At 34.5% G+C, this 22,869-nt stretch overlaps 1 protein-coding gene across 2 annotated transcripts; it reads left to right on the top strand.

Moving 5' to 3' along the window:
- Positions 1-9,781: 9,781 nt before the first annotated feature.
- Positions 9,782-18,495, top strand: LOC105222576 (regulator of G-protein signaling 7). Of its 2 annotated transcripts, none has more exons than XM_011199951.4 (7): positions 9,782-11,961; positions 15,093-15,364; positions 15,457-15,640; positions 15,703-15,983; positions 16,059-16,172; positions 17,211-17,336; positions 17,406-18,495. In XM_011199951.4, the coding sequence occupies exons 1-7, from the start codon at positions 10,747-10,749 to the stop codon at positions 17,731-17,733; spliced, it is 2,520 nt and encodes an 839-aa protein (XP_011198253.2). In that variant the 5' UTR covers positions 9,782-10,746; the 3' UTR covers positions 17,734-18,495. The 2 variants fall into 2 exon arrangements, with proteins under 2 accessions (XP_011198253.2, XP_011198254.2); XM_011199952.4 differs by having other exon boundaries at positions 9,783-11,961; positions 15,117-15,364.
- The last annotated feature ends 4,374 nt before the right edge of the window (positions 18,496-22,869 follow it).

Here is a 22,869-nt window from a genome sequence, read left to right as displayed (position 1 = left end):
TAAAAGGCTGTGCGATTAGATAGTGTTAAAAAAACAAATAAAAAAAATTAAATACATTAAAAAAATAGAAAATAGTTTTCTATGTTAAGAAAATTCTAAATTAAAAAAATATTAAATAGATTTTTTTTTCAAAAAAATTTCAATCCATTTTTTTTATTTTTAAATGTAAAATTTTTTTTTTATTTTTTAAATACAAAATATTATTTTATTAATTTTTCATAAAAAAATTACTTTTTTTAATCTTTAAATTCAAAATAGTTTTTTTTTTTTAATCTTTAAATACAAAATTTTTTTGTTTTTAATTTGTAAATATAAAATATCAATTTTTTAAATTTTTAAATTCAAAATATTTTTTTTTAATTGTAAATAAAAAATTTTTCAAAATATAATAAATCCATTTTTTTTTTAATTCTTAAAATACAAAATATTGGTTTTTTAATTTTTAAATTCAAAATATCTTTTGTTTTTAATTTTTAAATACAAAATATTTTTTTTAATCTTTAAATTCAAAATATTCTTTTTTAATTTTAAATGCAAAAAATTTATTTTTAATTTTTGAATACAAAATATTTATTTTTTAAATTTTTAAATTCAAAATATTTTTTTTTAATTTGTAAATAAAAAAATTTTCAAAATATTTTAAATCCATTTTCTTTTTAATTCTTAAAAAAAAAATTTTGGTTTTTTAATTTTAAAATTCAAAATAACTTTTTTTTTACTTTTTAAATACATAATATTTTTTTTTAATCCTTAAATTCAAAATATTCTTTTCTTAATTGTAAATGCAAAATTTTTTTTTTAATTATTAAATACAAAATATTTTTTTTTTAATTTTTAAATACAAAAAAATATATTTTTTTAAATATTTTTTTTTAATTATTTTTGTTTTTAATATTTTTCATTAAAAAATATAACTTAGAAGAAAATCTAAATTAAAAAATAGAAAATGTTTTTTTTTTAATAACAAAAATTAATTTGAAACTATTTACTAATTTGTCTGGAGAAATCCAAAAAGTAAGATTTGGATCAACTATTAATTCCAAAATCTTTAATTATAATAGTTTTGTGAAATGCAGTAAAAATAAGAAAAAAAAACTCTTTCAAATCCAACTCTTTCTTTCCATTATTAACAGATAATCTTAGAAAAATATCGAATTATCCACAAAATGTATTTTTTAACAGAATAATCGCACAGACTTTGATATTACGGCAGAGAAGGAAAAATAAATACAATAATGTAGACTTCAGTTGAAGCCTCATTCAAGTCCATTAAACGCCTTTCGGATGCTTTTTGGGAAAATCATAGCAAAGAAAACAACCAATTTAGATTTTTTTTGAGACTTTTGTCTGCCATAAATTATGTTTTTTTTTTAGGAAATATATTTTTTTTGCCGAAGATTTTGTATACTCCTATATTAAAAAAGAAAAGCTTTTTGTTTATGATTTAGATATTTTGCCTACCACCCTAATATAGTATTTTGTAGCCAACTACTGAGCACCTAATTTAATTTATTTTTGATAAACCATAAACCTTCTGTAAAAATATAAGTCAAAAAGAAGCTCAAAGTAAGGCACAAATTAGGTTGTCGGGTGCTACTCAAAAATCCTATGTTAAATCACAAATCAAGTGATTTTTTACAATTATGAAACAATGGATGATTTGATCTAGAAAATTTGAGTATGGTGCGAGCATCTAATTTTTATCATATTCTGAGCTCCATCCTACCATTTTTTAGTTATATTTTTACATAAGTTTTATGGTTTATCATAACTAAATTAAATAGTATTTACACTCCATTCACGAGCAATTAGTGAGTGGTGAAACGAACGAGTAAAAATTGTATTAATTGACAGCATTGGAAACAAACATGGTAGCATTGCCGCATGGAAGTATTGTCCAAATCAAAAGCGAACAATAAGTTGTGCTGTAGTTTATAGAAAAGATGGAGTATTTGCTAGCATATTCTTGATTGAAATTGCTCAAAGAAAATTTATAGAAGACAGAAGCTTAAAAAAGATATAAAGTCAAAAATCGGTTGAAGCAAGCAATAGTTAAATGTTGTGATATATCAATCGTTATTCGAATATATTATATAATTGTATATCTAGACAACAAAATAGCAGATTTTCACAGATTTACTGACAGCAAACCGAGTGGTGCGGAAAAAGAAAACCAGCCTTATTTAGTAAAGATGCTTGTATGTAACTATAAATGTACGTCAAGAACATATCTATCACTGTAAAGCTAAGAAATCTGGTTTGACAAAATCTATCATGTAATAAATGAAAGGAAAAAACATTATAACATATCTACTTATTAGTGATATTTTAGCTAACTTCAGCTTAATTTTTAAATACTCGTTCTCTTCACTTCTATTACATTTCATAGTTTTAGTTGCTTCACTAAAAGCTTGTACTAAAAATATTGTTTAACTATGAGTTATGTTGTAAGCAAAACTAAATAAATTAATTAAGCAAAATGATTGAATGGATTCGATAAAGTATTATCACTCTGAAAACAAAACAAAAAAAAACAAGAATTTATTAAGCATATACATATATTTAAATATTTATACATCAGCAATTACTTTTAGTTAGAATAAGTCAGTAGTGATAAGAAAAAAATCACTTTAAAATATACACATAATAATGTAACATATCCATGCCATGATTGTGAGAAATGGCCGATTTGAATTGATAAATAAAGAGATAATGAACGATAATGGTTATATATAAAATGCATATAACTAAAACGATAAACATATAATTAAACGATAACTATATTTTTCATATACTACTAAGAAATTTAGCTTTAAGCAAATGCATGTCTAAAAGCCTAAAAACCATCTGTTTAAATGTCATATTATAACATATTTAATATTAAGTTAATTTATATAAAAACGAACGATTTATAAAAGAAATGCATGTACAATATCATCAACATGCTTAAAAGTTACTTAAATAAATATTGAATAGTTTAATTTCAACTAATTAAAAGAAAAATTTTTAATTGCTGCAAGAAGAAACGAAGTAAGTGTAAGTATAACCATTAAACAAAAAACACTCATAGGTACTCGAGATGCCCCTGCATTTAAATCTCTTTAATTTGACACCAAAATCATCAAACTCGGATTTGCCGGAATTATGAAAAATTCCTATTTTCCTTCAATTTTTCAAAACTCGTTTGAAATCCTTTTAATTTGACACCAAAATCATCAAAATCGGTTAAGATTTGCAGGAATTACGAATTCCTTCAATTTTCAAAAACTTCACTCAAATCCCTTTAATTTGAGACCAAAATCATCAAGATCAGTTAAGAATTGCCGAATTTACGAAAAATCGCAATTTTTCTTAATTTCTTCCAATTTTCTAAAACTCCTTTAAAATCCCTTTAGTTTGACACCAAAATCATTAAAATCGGCCAAGATTTGCCGAAAATACGAAAAAAGTCAATCTGGTCACCCCAGCGGCGCAAACAAAAAATTGCATTTCCCAAATCGCCAATTTGCACCAGGCACCCAGAACCGCCCAGTAGGTAGCTGCCGCAAAAAAAAATTTTTTCTGTAGCCTACCTCAAAGGCGCTTTATGAACTGCGCTGCCGGCACATGCAGAACAGCCGGATGTGAAGCATGTTACAACGTTTACGCGAATAACTTCCATAATTCTGCACCTATTTTGACGGTTCAGGCACCAAATGAAAGGGCAAGCGTGCAGCTACACAATCAAATACCAAAAAATGGTAACAAATCATAAATAGAAAATATTTTGTGAATCAAATGTATCGTAGTAACTTTATGGGAAAAACTGTAAATTCCTTCCTTACAAAATAAGATGAAACGGTCTTTCTAGTACCAATCGCTAGAAATACGCTTCATAAGTATATCCTGTTAACGACAACATTTCAACTAGAACACATTCGTATTTATTGCTTGTTTTTGCATCGCTTCTTCCTAGCTTAATTGCCATGCTTACGTGGCTGATGAAAGTAAGTGCTTAAAACTATATTTTCTAGAAGCGATCACCTTTCATTTGCCACCAAAATCATTGAAATCGGCTGGGTTTTACCTGACCGCGTTAAGTTCTCTTCGCGCACGCAACTACAGGAAATGGTGGATAATGCAGTACTAATACATAGCGATCGCATATTCGCTATAACTTTGGTAAAACTCAACCGATTTCAATGTTTTTGGTGGCAAATGAAAGGTGATAGCCTCTAGAAAACATAATTATTGTGCACTTGCTTTCATCTGTTATGAAAGATTGGCAATTTAACTAGAAAGAAGCTATTCAAAAGCATGCATTAACTACGAATGTGTTGCAGCTGAAATGTTGCCGTTAACAGAATATACTTATGAAACGTAATTCTAGTGATTGATAACACGAAGATCGTTTCATCTTACTTTATTAATATGAAATTTTCATGTTTTTATCATAGAGCTGCTTCGACACATTTTCTTCAAAAAATATCTTCTATTTGTGGTTCGTTACCATTTTTTTGTATGTGATCGTGTAGCTACACGCTTGCCCTTTAATTTGATACCCGCATGCACGAAATCGGTTGCGAATTATAGAAGTTATTCAGGTAAACATGATAGCTGGCATCACATCCGGGTGTCCTGCATGGGCCGGTAGCGCAGTTTCAGTTTGCGCCTTTGAGGTAGGCTACAGAAAAAAAAATTTTTGCGGCAGCTACCTACTGGGCGGTTCTGGGTGCCTGGTGCAAATTGGCGATTTGGGAAATGCAATTTTTTGTTTGCGCCGCTGGGGTGACCAGATTGTCATTTTTTCGTATTTTCGGCAAATCTTGGCCGATTTTAATGATTTTGGTGTCAAATTAAAGGAAATTGAGAGGAGTTTTAGAAAATTGAAAGAAATTAATAAAAATATATAATTTTTTTTAATTTTGGTAATTCTTATCGGATTTTGATGATTTTGGTGTCAAATTAAAGGGGTTTAAAAGGAGTTTTGGAAAAAATTAAGAAAATAGCGAATTTTCTTAGAATTGTCGAATCTTAACAGATTTTAAAGATTTTGGTCTCAAATTAAAGGGATTTGAGTGGAGTTTCTGAAAATTGATGGAAAATGGGGATTTTTCGTAATTCCGGCAAATGTTAGCCGATCTTAATGATTTCGGTGTCAAATTAAAGGGGTTTGAAAGGAGTTTTGGAAATTTGAAAGAAAATAGCGATTTTTCGTAATTCCGGCAAATCTGACCCGATTTTGGTAATTTTGGTGTCAAATTAAAGGGATTGGAGAAGAGTTTTGGAAAATTGAAAGAAAATAGAAAATTTTCGTAGGATCGCCAAATCTTAAGCGATTTTGATGATTTTAGTATCAAATTAGAGGGATTCGAGAGGAGTTTTTTGGAATATTGGTAGAAAGCCGTTGGTGTCAAATGTAAGGTAATTGAGAGGAGTTTCGAAAATTTATAGAAAATGTATAATTATGAATATAAAAAAATTATATGGGAAAAATGGAAGAAAATTTGTCAAAATAAAATTGTATGCATACTCACTTTTGTTTTCATTAAAAATTAATTAAATAAAAAACACATTATTGCATATTTTGCTTTGATAATCTCTATTTTAGCACATATCTCTATTTTTTACATAAAAAAATATACATGGTTTTTGCAATAAGGCTTTCTGTGATAATCATTTTGGTGTGGGTTCTGTGAATTTACTTACATTTTGGTTTAGGTGATGATGATGCGCAACGAAATTCCTCTCTGATGGCAAAAATTGGAGATTTGTACTAGACGCGTAGAACCGACTAGCAGGGGCACTGTCGGCCATTTTCATCCGATAACTCCCATATTTATTGACCGATCGGGGTCGTTGTGGTGTCACATGAAAGGGTAACGTTTTTTGCGACATTCCACAAATTTCGAATCCAATACCGTTATTCGGTCTGCTTAAATCTACAAAATATTGATTTCTGGCCTTCGACAAATGAATTACATAGGATTTTAACAGCTTTAAAGTATGAGATGTTAACTTGTTGGCACTCGCTGTTGCTGATGTGCTGTTCCTAGCTGAGAGCGAAATTTGTAGCAGACGCCCAGAGCCGAATAGCAGGAGTAGTGTCGATCATTTTCATTGAATATTCTCACATTGTTAAACCAATCGGGCCGTTGAGGTATCTATTGAAAGGGTAACGCCATTTATCTGTCAATACTGGATCCAATACCGTTATGCGATGACGTTAAATCTAGAAAATATTAATTTATAGCCTTCAAAAAAATCTTAATTTTTATTTCGAAAATCAAAAAATAAAAATATATATTTCACATTTATAAATCTACCTAAAAGTATAATAGTCAATAATTTTATTGCTATCACAAAAGTACATAAAATACAAAATTTTGTATTAATTGGGTATAGGGGTATAGTGACATTTATACATATATTGAAAATACTTAAAATCCTCACGCCCAAAAATATCTGCACACACAGAAGCCACTACTTAATATTAACAAAAACATATTTGTAGTCATATGCTTATCAAACATTACACCCAGCCGTGTTTGGTGCGGCCCACCATTTGCAGTCACTCGAACTTAACATCAGCGACACAACCAACGAAGCGGTAATCAGTCATCCACTTGACCATTCTTTCATTCCGCTTCAATTAATCAGTTAGTCATTTAGTCATCCTTTCATGCCAATTATGCTATTTTTGTCCTAGGCCCACCAAATGACGCATGCGCACCACTAATTTGCTTGCTCAACGCTCTCCGCTTCAATGAAACGTGTGGAAGAGAGCGTAAAATTCCGTTCCAGAGACGGACATTTTTTAGCACATACTCACATCAATGAGAATTATATGCAACGGCAGTTGTTAATGTGCTGCCAGATTACGTTTTCCAAATATTAATATAAATAGAAAAGTAAATTTGTTTTTTTTATTATTGATTAATATTTGCAAATTATTTCAGTATTCAAAAGTTGAATCAAATTAAAAATATATTTTTAAACTGATTTCCAAATCACTAAAATTGGTCATTTTAATAATCTATCCTCTGCATAGGAGTAAAGTTCAGACACTTAAACTTCAAATCAGAGAAAAGCTATTTTTATTTTTCTTTTAGCATTTTCAGTATACCTTTGAGACATAAATAGGATCGCACTTGAAGTTGTCAGCTTTTACTATCTGCAGAGAGATAGTTCGTTGCTTGTAATATAGTCAAGAAACTTCTTTTACATGACCACCATGAACACCCTTGCAGAAGTCCAGACGCTAACCTAATTTTCGACGGGTTTCAAGCATAAATCGGCCGATACTGCTGCAATTTCACATTCGATGTTCGGACGGAGTTCATCAATCCTCGCTGACTTGTTGGCATAAACCATAGACTTGACATAGCTCCACAGTTAATAGTTTAATGGCGTCAAATCGCAGGACCGAGGCAGCCAATTGACTGGGTCATTTCGTGAGGTAATACGCTCACCAAACTTGGTTATTAATAAATCGATTGTGACATTCACTCTGTGGCTTGTAGTGCCGTCCTGTTGGAACCATATATTGACCAAGTTCATACCTTCCAAATCAGGTCAAAAATATTCGCTTATCATTGAGCGGTAGCGATTCCCATTCACAGTGACGTCCCGGTCTTGATCATCACGGCAGAAGTACGACCCAATGACGCCCCGGGCCCATAAACCGCACCAAACCGTATTTTTTTCGGGATGTAAAGATGGCACATATTTTGTTAATTGACGAAGCCATTAGGCCAGAAAATAGCTTCATGGCTGAGGTTGATTTTTCGATGAAAATCCGGATCATCATACGACGATCCTGGTGATCAAGCGGCTTCATATTCTTGCGTCAATTTGATCTTGTAAGGATGTAAGCTAAGATCTTTTCGCAAAATTCGCCACAACGATGCCCAACGCTTGAGAATGACATGTGAGAGGCTGATTTGAGTCTTCCTCAATTGATGCGCTGGCGGTACCAAACTTCTGGACACTACGGGCACTTCTCTGACTCACTTTCACGAGAACATTTTGTACTAACTGGAACAACTTGGCGCATTGCACGTCAAGATTTTTAATATAAAGAGTACAAAATATAGCTTGTGCAAGAATTGAAACCGCTCGACCTCCCAAAGCGACATCGCTTCGCTCTATAGGATCCTGAAAACTTCCAAGAAAATGCTTAATTTTCGTGACAAATTTTGTTCAGCGATGAGGCCCATTTCTGGCTCGATGGGTATGTAAACAAGCAAAATTGCCGCATTTAGAACGAAGAGCAACTTGAAGAAATTCAAAAGCTGCCATTTCATCTAGAAAAAACAATGATTTGGTGTGGTTTGTGGGACGGTGGAAGCATCGGTCCATATTTCTTCAAAAATTATACCGTTGAGAACGAAAGCGTCAATAGCGACCGTTATCGCGCCATGATAACCGACTATTTCATGCCTGAAATTGAAACTCGTGATCTCGACGACATTTTGTTTCAACAAGACAACACCACCTCTCACACATCGCATCAATCATTGGATTTATAGAGAGATCAGTTCGGTTAGCAGATAATTTCATGTTTTGGGTCGATCGATTGGCCACCAAGTTCGTGTGATATCGCACCATCTAAAGTCTACACGGACAATGCCGTTTCGATTCAGGCCTTGGAGCAAAACATTACGCGTGTCATTCGCCTGTTAATAGTCAAAATGCTTGAACGAGTCACCGAAAGTTGGGCTTAACGGATACACTATTTGAGACGTATGCGCGGCCAACATTTGAAAGAGATAATTTAAAAATAATAAAAGCCAAAGAATGTTCTCGCGAATGACAATAAACATTGCACATTAAATTTGAGGTTTCTTTTTCGAAATTTATAAGAAAAATGTTCAAAAACTAGCGAAAATTGTATTTATTTTTTTTTTTTGATAAAAAATATTTACTCAATCGTTTACATTAAAGCCGTCGCTTTCAGAAAATTTCCTTTTGATATTATGGGCATGTGCCAGTGCTTCTTCCCTTTTCTATCTCTGCTTGTAAAACGACGACCATTTAAGATTCACTTTATTTTTGGAAATAGAAGAAAGTCACACGGAACCGTGTCTGGCGATATGTAGGCTGGGGCATCCGTTAACTCTTGTTTTTGGCCAGCAATTCCCAGACGACAGACAAAGGGAAATGCAGTAAGTAAGTATTTGAATGGCATGTATAACAATCAAATAAAGGAAATTGACAATTGGACTCCCAAACCCACGAAATTTTATATTTTGAACCCACCTAGTATATGAATCTAGGTAACTTCATATATAAGTTTTAAGCGAAAGTAACTACAATCTATACAAAACATAATAAAATAACAACTGGTAGGAGAAATTCTCGTATGTCCATATATTATGTAGATATTTTTGGTAAAGACTATTCAGGAATAGCTCCTCAGCTTACAAGATCAACAGTGACTAGCTCACTCGACACAAAAGTTGCTTATATCTTGTAATATCTTTATGTGAGTCATAAATTCACTGACAAATGACAGTTAGTGGCAACACTGCTGACAGTGCTAATGGTGAAACTGAGAGCCGACGCTCAAATGGGAACAGAAAGCAGTCAACTGAGTAGAGAACAAGAAAGTTGCCAGAGAGCAAGCCATTGAAGCAAGACACTTCAAAGAAGCACACACCATAAAATTGGCAGCAACAACAAAGGACAACTACAAAAATAACTTTATCGGCATTAATAAACGATGAGCAAATTGTCACGAACAACTGGCACGAAAGGAGCGCAATCACCGAGTTAACGAATGCCAACCGAAACGAGTAAACGAGTAAGCTGAGCGCACGAGTAGTGGCGGTGTGCCATGGCCAGTGCCAGTGTCAGGCAGCTTCGAGTGGCAAAGTGACATTTGGAATTTATGTGTGGCGTGCAAAGGAGGAAATACCTAACGGTGCAACATATTAATACATAACTCTGGAAATTTCGGTACAACAGTCAACTTTTGTGTATTAAAATGTGAAATAATATTGAAATCAAAACGCATTACTAAATAATAAATTGAAAGTTAACAATTTGAAAGTGTGAATACCGTTGAGTTAATATAAAATCGTCTGCAGATAATTTGCTATACGGAAAAATTTCTACGAGTGCGTAAGGAAAAAGGAAGAAAATTTATATATATTTGTATATATGAACAGCGCCGAGTGAAAGGTAGCTGGCGCAGAGAGCACAGCAATTACTCGCGACCCAACCCCGCTGTTTTGAACAACAACAACAAATGCAACAGCAACGGTCATAAAAATAAATATCAAATAAAAAATGGCTTAAGTGTGCGCACTCAGAGAGTGTAGCTACGTATGTGCGTATGTATGTATGTGGGTGCGTGTACGTAGGTAAGTGTGCGTGTAAGTTCGAGTGCTACAACTCCGATAACGGCAGTTCGGTCTGACCTTTTTAGCTTTTACTGCCCTCTGTGCACCTTGTAGCGACAGTCGGTCGGTCGGTCGGTTGGCGGCGGGGTGTTCATACTGTCATTTGGCGTATAATCGTTATCGAAGCGTGTATTTCGTACAAACCCCAGCACTGCAAATCGGTAAATGTCTTCGTGTAGACTTGTCAAACGAAACACTAATGGAAAGTGATTTTAACGGTGATAAGTAATTGAAAGGAATTGAAGTTTTTTTCGGTTATATGTATGTATGTATGTATGTATATACTAGTACATACATAGCTAGTTTGTATACTTGTGCGGTGGCGAAATCTCAAGCACCATAACTCCTAATCAATGAAAAAATGGTAACGATGACTTCAGAGGTGGACAAAACGCAAACTTCAATCGTTTTGGCTGCCAAATCGGCAGCCGAAAGCGCCGCTGCCAGTGCAAGTAGTCCAATTGGGGGTGAGGAGATGGGCCACCGCCAACGCATAGCGCTTGAGGGTGGTGACAATGGTGAGGTTGCAGCGCAAACGCTTGCAGCAAGCAAAGTAACGAGCGGCGATAATTGTAATGAAGTGCCGGAAAAAATCGCAATCACAACAACAACTGCAACAAATATGAAGCCATTAGAGTTGTCAAGTGTGACAATTTCGATTGAATTGGCGAGCGAGGATGACTCCTCAACAGCTGCGACGCCTGCCACGGCCGCTGAAGCAACTATATGTACAACAATAACACCGGCCACACCGGTAACGCCAACCACACCGCAAGGAGCAACGCCCAAAACGGTGGTTACGCCCGACGTTGCGCCACCGCCTGCCACACCTACGAATACAACAAATATATCAGCAACAACACCAACAGCAGCAGCTATAGAAGCGCCAGCACCAACAACTGCTCCAACAACAAAAACAGAGAAAACAACTGCAGGCGTTGAAGCGGCGGTAGCCACCAAATGTAACGAAACCACTACCGTTACAGACACCACTAGTGTCACAATAAATGAAAATGTTGTTGTCAAAAGCGAAAACAACAGCAAAAACCATAACACTACAACAAGCAGCACAACAACATTTACAGCAGCAAGCGTTACAACAACTGTCAGCGTTGCAACCACCGCCACAGTTGCAAGCGGCAAAATAACAGCATCCACCAGCACCACCACCACATCATCACCAATATCATCATCGTCAACGCCAAAGGTAAATTTCAACATGAATAGCGCCAACAGCACCACAAGCAATAGCACGTGCACCTCGAGTACGAATAGCACCAGCAGTGTGACCAGCATGTCTACGCCGGCTGCCGTGGGTGGCATCGCTGGCAATGGCAGTGGCAATAGTGCCGCCAATGCCGGTTTGGGTGTGAGCAACAGTCACTATCATCATCAGCAGCAAACGCAAAGCGCTCAACACGGGAAATCATCGGCCAGCAGTGGCAGCGGCGGCGGCGCGGACGGCTCCCATACTGCGCTGCCTGGTGCGAAGCCTTCACTCACCACTGGCGCCATTCTAAATCACCCACAACAGCGTCGCAACGAAGATGCGCCCAATATTCTGGTGTACAAAAAGGTAATCAAAAAGCGACAATACAAAAAGTCACAAATATTTTATTAAACAGTTGGTGGTAGTGTTTAAGCGGATATTAGCTGCTCATTTGTAGTAGAGTGTAGTTATAACATGCAACAGTTTTATCAAAACCCGTGACAATTCACCAAATGAAATTGTTTCATGTAGAAGGATAGGTAGTGCCTTTTGTAAAAGGAATTCCTTTTTCAACACACTAATATTTTTGTGGCAAAAAAGTACCCGGAAAATGTAAATAAAACGCAAAATATTGAATAATTCATCAAAATTTATTTTGTCGCCTTCAAAGTAATTCCCACCAGTTGTAATACAATATCAGTTTGTGGAACACGAAAAAATTACACGGAGCCAAATCTGGTGAACACGGTGGTTGATCGATGGTATTCACAATTCTGGCAGTTTTCGACAGATGTTCTCACGCAAACGCCTCAATACGGCCAAATAGAACTCCTATTTGACCGTCTGTCCCTCCGGAACATGCACCAAATCATGAATATCGAAAAAACAATGAGTATCGCTTTGATTTATGTACGGCTTTGGCGTTGTTTTTTTGGTTTTCCTCCATTCTTATGATTATTGACTTGTTTGCGTGTCAAATTCATTAAATAATGTTTCATCGGCAGTTATAACGCTTTTCATGAATGTGGGAACGGAATTCGCCCAATCAAACATTCCCAAAGAGGCCTGTTTTTGGTACTCTTTGTGAAAAATTCAGTTTTATCAGGACGAGTCGAGCAAGAACGCGTTTCATACCCAAAATATCCACAAAATTCATTCGAACGGTTTCGAGGGATATATCGTGCTCTTTTGTCATCTCTCTAACACTCAAGCACCATATCCTTTACTTTTTTAATATTTTGATCAATTGAAGAGGTCGCAAGTTGTCCAGAACGAGGCATGTTTTCAACGTTCTCTTAAACCACAAGAGATTGATTCCATGCTCATAAAATGTTTGATTCTTGCAAGCAAAAAACTGGTTCCAGTGGTTTGGTCAGTCTTGATTTGAGGTGAAGCTTCTCCAGGAGACCGAAAAAGTAATAGTCTGAAGGTATTAAATCTGAAGAATATGGTGGGTGTGGCAGCACGTCCCATTCAAGCTGCAACAGCTTTCGTCAAGTCAGTAAACATGTATGAGGTCTCGCATTATTCTGGTGAAACCACTACACCTTTTCAATTTATCAATTGTAGTTTATTCGGTTTGAGATTACTCAATTTGTCCAACTGATTAGAGCACATTTCAGAACTAATTGTGGTATTGTCGAGCATAAACTCAAAATAAACGATCCCTTTGGAATCCAAACAAACAGAAAATATAACATTTTTTTATAAGCTATCGGCATCACTTCTTAATGATTGATGAACAAATCACACTTCAATGTATGAAATATGTACCATTTTAGTCGACCACTTTATGCCATTTTTCCGCTAGAGACATTATTCCATCAGCGTAAAACTTTTCTGGTTTCTCGGCCAAAAACTGCAACAAGTAATTTTCACAGGCTTCTCTTGGAGCCAAATTTACTCTATTAAGGGAGTTCTGCATTGAGCGAAACAAACGGTAGTCCGATGGTGCAAGCTCAGGTGGTGGATGGATCAAAACTTCCCAGAAAAGCTCTACCAGTTTTTGCCGAGTCATCAAAGTTGTGTGTGTTCTAACGTTTTTTCGATTTCTTACATCAGTCTTATCAGTTGTTGGCAATAAAATGTAGAATCAATCGTTCGACCAGCTTGGAGCAGCTCATAGTGGATGTTTCCGATCCCACCAAACACTCAGCATAACCTTTCGAGGCGTCAATCCTGGCTTTGTGACCATTTGTTGAGCTTCACTATGGTCTTTTTCGCATATTATTGTCCTATTTGATCCACTTTTCGTCTGCTGTTACCATTCGCTTCAGAAATGGTTCGATTTCATTTCGTTTCAACAAAGAATGACAGATGTTAATTCGGTCCATTAAATTTTTCACAGACAATTCATGTGATACCCAAACATCGAGCTTCTTTTTGTAGCCAGCCTTTTTTAAATGGTTCAAAACCGTTTGATGATAAATGTTAAGTTCCTTAGCGATGTCATGGCTGCTTATGTGGCGGTCTTGGTCAATCTTTTCCATAATTTCATCGACTTTTTCAACGATAGGTCGACCAGAGCGAGGTGCATCTTTCACATCGAAATTTCCTGAACGGAAGTGATCAAACCATTGTTGTGTTACACAAACTGATGCAGCAACGTCTCCATACACTTCACAAATTTCATTGGTGGCTTGCGTGACATTCTTTCTTTTTTTATACAAAAATTTCAAAATATAGCGAATTTTTTCATTGTTTCCACACATTTTTGAACAGATGTAATTTTATTCAACTTCCCCCAATAATTTTGTTTTTTTGTTAGATGAAACTTAAAATCGCACATTTACAACACTAAATGGTATGACACAATGTGATTAGTAGCACTGGAGATATACGACTGCAACGACATCTATTGATAAAATACGAAAAGACTTTTTCGACTACCCAATATATTAAAATTAAAGCGAATGTTGGAAATAGTCTAATATAACGCTATGATTTTTATCTTTTTGTTTGTTGTAAACATCTGCGTGAATGACTTCAATACCAGGATATTACTCATACGCCACGTTGGTTTTCAATTACAGATATTTTATCAAGGTTTAACTTTGTATATTGCAAAGTATTTTCTTGAAGTTCACTTAGCAAAAGAGCTAATTTTATGCCAACTCCATTACATTTCTTATAAAACATGTCGTATACACATACATACGTATATATAAGCCATATGCTCTTATTAAGAACAACGGGAGGTATGAGTAATTTATGCAATGCCAAATTTTTCTGCTTCCTATCGCTTAGTATCGACAAATGATACAATTTCTTTCAATAAAATATATATATATGACCCTGTTAGCGTAAACATAAGCATATGCGGAATTCAATTTGTAAAATTTCTCTGTAAACTCCTTTGATCTTCTTAGTTGAAGCAAGTATAGAGAACAGATATAATTTCTAATATTTTACTGCTTCATTATGTTATATAAAATCCATATAAATTTCAAATTAAGTAAGCAAAATCTCATTACTGAAAATTATAACATAATCTGTAGTATGGCTTTCTTGCAAACCCGCAGATGGAAGCAATTATTGAGAAGATGCAAGCAGAATCTACGGGTGTGGCGGTGCGCACTGTCAAAGCGTTTATGAGCAAAGTGCCGTCGGTCTTTACCGGTGCCGACTTAGTCGCTTGGATACTAAAGAACTTAGATGTTGAAGATGTGACTGAAGCATTGCATTTTGCGCATTTGCTTGCATCACATGGCTACATTTTCCCCATCGATGATCATCAGTTGACGGTGAAAAACGATGGCACTTTTTATAGGTGAGTAGAAATTGGCTTTTACTGAATATAAATACAAATGAAAAATGCATATACGTGAACTTGTATGTTAAACTTCGCTCAATTTCACACAGATTTCAAACACCCTACTTCTGGCCATCAAATTGCTGGGAGCCTGAGAACACAGATTATGCCGTGTATCTGTGCAAACGCACGATGCAGAACAAAACCCGACTGGAATTGGCCGATTACGAGGCGGAAAACTTAGCCAAACTTCAAAAGATGTTCTCACGCAAATGGGAATTCATATTCATGCAGGTTGGTGGACCACACATAAATGTAACATTTTCTTTGAATAATTGCTATTAACGATATCGCAGGCGGAGTCACAAAGCAAAGTGGCCAAAAAACGTGATAAGCTCGAGCGCAAAGTATTGGACTCACAGGAGCGCGCCTTCTGGGATGTGCACCGACCAATGCCAGGCTGTGTAAATACAACCGAAATCGACATTAAGAAAGCATATCGACGTGGCGGTCACGGTTGCGGCACTTCCGGCGGCGCTGTGGCCAAGAATCCCGTCGAGCAGGTGACGCGTGTGATTGGTTTGCGCAAACAAAAGCTCGAGCGGCGCACAATAAAGGTGTCAAAGGCAGCCGAAGCGTAAGTCTAATTTGAAATACTCAATTCAGATATATAGAATTTATTATATTATAATTTTATTCATTTATAACACAGTTTGGTTGCCTACTACGAGCAATACAATGAATTTGATTACTTTATAACATCACCCGAGTTGCCAAATCCTTGGCAAACGGACAGCACTGAAATGTGGGATGCGGAACGTAACTCGTAAGTACCATACTTATATAATTAAGGGTGTTGAGATAAAGTGATTGTGGTATTATAAGTATAATTAGGAAATGATTAGTTTAGTTCGGAAGTAATCAATATATTTTGTATATCGGTATTAGGGGGAATATGAGCCACTTTCAACATTTTCAAGAAAACACGTTAATTTTGGGTCAACCGAAGTTATAATACCTTTCACAGGTCACTTTCTCATAGCAAAAAGGGGTATAAAATTTTTAACTTGATCTTTATCGATCAGTTTGTATGGCAGCTATAACCAATACTTGTCCGATCTTAGCAATTTCTTCAGGGATTGTAACGGTACTTCGGAAAATAATATGTGCCAAATTTCGTGAAGACATCTTGCCAAATAAAAAAGTTTTCTATACATAGACTGCATTTCCATCGATCGGTTTGCATGGTAGCTATAACCAATACTTATCCGATCTTAACCATTTCTTTAGATATTATTGCGGTGTTTTGGAAAACAACATTTGCCAAATTTTATGAAGATATCTTGTAAAATAAAAAAGTTTTCTATACAAGGAATTTAATTTGATCGATCAGTTTGTATGGCAGCTATAACCAATACTTGTCCGAAGTTAACAATTTCTTCAGAGATTGTAGGAGTGGTTAGAAAAATAATGTCTGCCAAATTTTGTTAATATATCTTGTCAAATAAAAAAGTTTTATATACAAGGACTTGATTTTGATCGCTCGGTTTGTATGACAGCTATATTCCATACATGTCCGATCTCAACAATTTCTTCAGAGAACACCTACATATACAGTTCTGGAAAATAACCTTTGCCAAATTTTGGTAAGATATCTTTTCAAATAAAAAAGTTTTCTATATAAGGACTACATTTTGATCGATCAGTTCGTATGGCAGCTATATCAAATACTTGTCCAATCTTAACCAATTCTTCAAAGATTATAGCGATATTTTGGAAAATAACCTCTGTCGAATTTCGTAAAGATATCTTCTCAAATACTACAACAAAAATATAAAAAAAAATAATAATTTCTCACCCACAGAAAAGAAGTACCTTTGCGTCATGTAAAACGTTGGGGCTTCAGTTTACGTGAGCTACTAAACGATCCCGTTGGACGTGAGCAATTCACCAAATTTCTCGAAAAGGAATACAGTGGCGAGAATTTAAAGTGAGTAAACAGTATCAACTTTGCGCCAAAAATATTTCTACTAATAATATGCGCTCTTCTATCGTACAGGTTTTGGGAGTCGGTGCAACAGATGAAAACACTACCACAATCTGAAATCAAAGAAGCAATACACAAAATCTGGCAAGAGTTTCTCGCACCCGATGCACCCTGTCCGGTGAATGTGGACTCAAAATCAGTGGAATTGGCACGCGAGGCCGTCAACGCCGTGAATGGACCAAATCGCTGGTGCTTCGACGTGGCCGCTGCGCATGTCTATCACCTCATGAAGAGTGATTCGTATTCGCGTTATTTGCGCTCGGATATGTATAAAGATTATTTGAACTGTTCGCGTAAGAAAATCAAATCAATACCAAATTTATTCGGTGTAAAGCGTTAGGCTGAGCATAGAGAGAACTCTACTGAGTGCGTGATTTATTGTCGCAGTAAATGAAATTGTTTAACTACTAATGTACTTTATACCGTCACACAGCTTGTTATTTTTAAGTATGCAGCTAAAAAGCTACGGATTATTGAGAAAAGGAATTGAATAGATTGTTTATGGTTGAAAATATTTTTTTGTTGTTAACAATTAACTATTTCTATTTTTATAGACTTAATATTTATATTCGCAGCAGAAACTATTAAATTTTAGTTATTTTTATAATATGTGGCATTAACCGATTGAAGCGCTTATTACAACAAATATTTTTGTTATATAGAGCTTTTGACTCCCTTTAGTATAGTTTTTCAAAAAAAAAAATAAAAATTAATTAATAGGCACATTTGTTAAACTAATAAAGAAGAAGTAAACGTAAACTAATTTAGGCGAATTGTAATAACTTATGGGAATCGCATACGTAAATATCTGGTGCATTTCCTGCAGTAATATTATCACAAAGGCAAAATAGCTGAATTGGTGTAGACGCATGTTGCATGAATACATACATATACATATTACATGATTACTTGTTTGCAGATGAATACACTAAGTACATAAGTTTGTACATACATAAAAATATGAATATACTATATAGTTATAGCATATATGTCTAAATGTTAATTGTACTATGGTATGTAATTGAAAACAGCATACATATACATATTAAAAATGTTCAATGTTTTGAGCATTTTCAAGAATAAACTGCCAATGCTTATTTAATTTGTTTGTATGTATGTATATGAGCGGTAAAATTCATGGCTAACATATTACGGTAAATAACAAATTTTATTGTTAATATTCAGGATTGAAATTAATACATTAAACAAGTAAAAAAAAAGCTAGGTTCGGACGCAACCGAAGATTTCATACCCTAGCAACTAGCTGCGATCAAAGCCGGCGAATTACCTCTAGGTGTTGGCAAAACTTTATTTTAAAAATCTTGCGAAAGAATTCAACGTTCCTTGTACGACAAAATAACTTATTAAGGGATCGACTCGGTGTAAAATTTTCGAAAAATCGAATTTTTTTGTTGCATTATCGGATAATGCACACTATAATAAACAGTCTCTCAAATTTTGAAATCAAAATTCAAATTATCACGGTCGCTACAGCGTTTCTTGTAGAAAGGGAACAAAGTGGGGAATATAGCGACTCCTATGTTTTAACGCGTTTTTCTCAGAATGGTGTTTTTCAAAACGGTTTCCACTCTCAAAGTAAGAGTTTTGAAAACATCTAGTTCCAATTTTGAAAGAATATTTTTAACGTCAATCGCTATCGCGCTATGGAAGCTTTATTTTTTTTTTTTTTGAAATCTTCCTATTTTTTTTCGACGAAAAACTGCAAAAAAGGGGCCAAAAATCGATACTTTTTGTTCAAACCGCCGCCATTTTGTGAAAAAAAAGCTTCCACAGCCCATATCGACTTTCCCACAGATTAATTATATTTTTGAAATTTTTATTTTAGACCAAAATCGCGGCCGCATTAGTGGACCTTTTTTTTGTGTCATTTTAGCAATTTATTTAAATAATAATAAATTTAAAAAACATAAAAAAACATTTTGTATTCGTCATGAATGTATTTATTTATAAAAAATTGGACTGATTAGTTAATTTCAACATTAAAAAAATCGCGAAATGATTTTTCGGAAGGTCACACTGAGACAATCCTTTAACCTCTGATCAGTCGCCAATAATAGTCACGTTTGAGACTACTGCCTCGAGTATGGAAAAAACATACAAAATTAATACGCTAAATACTGATATAGCAGCATTCAGAAATTGGCTTGAAAATTTAGCTACATAGTTTGAATATACTCTTAAAATCTGGCGATGATATAGACTTAGCAGTTGAAAAGCTTATAATTGTTATCCATGAAGCGGGATTTCTTTTTTTTCACAATCATGTGCTAAAGAAGTCAAAAAGCCATTACTTCCCACTGAATTAAGAGGGCTAATCAAAGAGAAGAGAATACTCAAGAAAAAGTGACAAATAATTTGAAGTCCTATTGAAAAACGAACGAAAATTAAACACGGCAACTAACGAATTGAAGTGCAAATTGCGGGAAATAAAAGACCAAGAAACAGCAGAATATCTAAGGAATTTGGATCTCCATGCAAACAATCCTGAGCTTAACCTGTGAAAGGCAACCAAATATTTAAAGAGGCCTACTAGAAAAAACTTATAGAAAATAGTTATGGTGTCAGATGCAGAAATAATCAATAGAAAGCCGAACATTTTCTCCTCATTTGCAGTCAGTTTTTCGACCTTGATAAAGAAAACACTGCTGAGGTACGAAACTTTCTAGAATTAGGGACATGCGTAAAAAATGGCGGCTACTGAGCTAATCTTCGGAATCACACTTTTTTATGAGGGTCTTTTTAAACAAAGTACTATCAAAAAGCGATCTTAAAAAGATAGTTTCTAGTAAATTTTTTCAGCTTTGTAAATGAAATGATTAATTAAAAACTAAAAAATTAGCATTAAACTGTTTATAAAGTAGTAGCAACAATAAGGATATTATTGAATAAAGTTTTTTTTTTCAAAATTCTAGACTGACTTAAGGGGCTATACCAATGTGATACTTTCAAAAAATCTAAAAAATTGATTTTTGGATAGTTTATATTTCCAAATATGTTGCGTGAAATCGGCAAGGTCGTATCTTGAATAGTTTTTTGAATGGCAGCGTTCTAAAGAGCGATCGCTCGAAGATACAAACATATATAAGTGAAATTTTAAACGCGTTTTTCTCGAAACGGAATTTTTCAAAATTGCTGACATCATAACTCAGAAAAAAATTTGACCGATCGACTTCAAATTAAAACTGAGTATTGTTGAATATCTTTATTATGCATACAATGACCTACGATCATTGTGTATTTTTTTCAGAACTACGCCATTTTGTTAATTCCTAATATTTTTTAAAAATCGTAGGTCATTTTATAGGGAATACTTTCAACTTTAATAACCTTTTTAAATTTTTTTATTTCAGCAACTCAATCGGTTGGAATTATGTCAGCAGTTGGATAAATTTAGGCACCTCTGTAAACAGCACATAACTACGCTATTTTTCAATATTTTTGAGGAAAAAATCTTAAAATACAACTGGAAATATACCTTATTATGTGCAAAAAACTTTGAAACATTCTATCGAGTACTTTCTTTAAAAAAAATCACGAAAATCGTCTAATTTTTCATGGGTTACACTGGTATAGCCCCTTAATAAATATTTATTTATCCCCACCCAGAAGAACTACAACAAACTCAATATTAACAGTTTGTTCATTCGATAGACATAAAGCTTTCTTGAAAGCTCCTGAATGAAAAGCTTAGTGTTAGACAACACGTTTTGAGCTTTTGTTGATTACCGGAAACCGGAAAGAGAAAATTTCGACACTGTTATTAAAATGCCAAATTACTAATGGCACATGCCTATAGAAACAAAAATGTAATTAGGGACAAAAAGAGAAACGAAGTTATAGCTTTATAAATGAAAATATGCAAAGAGAATATAAAAGCAAAATTGCATAAAAAGAACCAACGCTTCTTTCGAAATGTCTACAGCTGACAAATATTTTATTGACCTTTTCCGATGTAGCAGACAAAACTAGACGTATTGCAAATTTTAGAAATTTAGAAAAGGTATGTAAAAAGTATAAATAGCTTCAATGGGTAAGTCTACAAAACAATAAACTGATAAATGGTTGCTTGACAAATTAAAAGCTAAAGCTACGCAAGATGGCGCAAAATTCATTAAGGTCGAAAAGATTCAATAGCGAATCGCTGCAAGTAAAAGTTTAGATTATAAGTAATAAATATGTCCACCTCTTCCACAACTGTTACTGGTTTTACTGTTCAATGGTTAAATGTGTACGTCAACTCAATTTACTAAAATATATCTTCTAAAATAATGAACTAAAAGTGAGTTTCTCACGCCCAACGGATGCATTTTACTTTCCTGTCTTCAAATATGGTTATGACTTTTTATATATTGTATATGTATGTATATGTAAATATGGGGTGTGTAGTATATAAAGATATATCAGAACAAGTTTGTTTTCCCATAGCGTAGAATTTTACGTTTATGGCGTAATTCGTGAAATATTCATCACTTCTGTCGTATTTTTGAACATAACTGTCATATCGAGAGTGTTCGTATTGAAGGAAAAAACCGCGATGAATCCACTTGGCTTCTCTGAAGTAGATTTAGTAGACTTTTTAATATAAATTTCGGCCGATAAGCCATTCGCCGAAATATTTCAGTGCCAAATGTCACATCAAAGTAATCATTAGTGTTTAGTAAACGCTAGTCTTTCTGAAGTATATAAATTTCATTCGGCGACTTTTACGATGAGTGAAACCATTCAACAAAGAAGTACCATTAAATTTTTGTGCGGAATAAGATTTCTGGTGCCGAAACGTTCAGAATGTTGCAAAAGGCCTTCGGTGCTAATTCTTTGTAGCAAGCAAGTGTTTTTAAATGGTATAAAATATTCAAAGAGGGTCGAGAACGCGTTGACGACAGACCACGTCCAGGAGGACGGTCATTAACACGGCAATAAATAAAGGAACTGGTAATAGAGAATCGACGATTAACAGTCAGAGATCTTACTGGAATTGTTGGAATATCGGAAGGATCACTGAAAACCATTTTGAAAGATCATTTGAACCTAATAAAAGTGAAAACACGATTGTTTCCAAAAATCATTCAACTTTTTTGAAAAACAGCGGGGGGTTGACGGCTGTGAAACGAAGCTTTCCGAATACCAGGATGTCATGAAATGTATTATTACTGGCGACGAGTGTTGAACTTGCTTACGACCTGAAAACAAACGTTCCATCGGTCGAATATCGTGGAAAGGATGAGCCGAAGCCGAAGAAATATCATCAAAGCTGGTCGAAAATCAAGGTTATGTTGGCAGTTTTATTCGATTATCGACGAGTGGTGCGCTGGTGGTGGACATAAATTGTTAAAGCAGCACTTCTATGCTTTTATGATCTTTCTTTATACTAGCCGCCTCAATACATTTCGGTCAAGCGCAAAGCACTTTATCGATATGCTTCGGTCTATTTAATCCATACTTAGGAGTTTTTAAT

Source organism: Bactrocera dorsalis, chromosome 4, assembly GCF_023373825.1.
Source record: "Bactrocera dorsalis isolate Fly_Bdor chromosome 4, ASM2337382v1, whole genome shotgun sequence".
NCBI classification, from domain to species: Eukaryota; Metazoa; Arthropoda; class Insecta; order Diptera; family Tephritidae; genus Bactrocera; species Bactrocera dorsalis.
The sequence above is the reverse complement of the archived record's forward strand: the minus strand, read 5'-3'. Positions and strand labels throughout refer to the sequence as shown.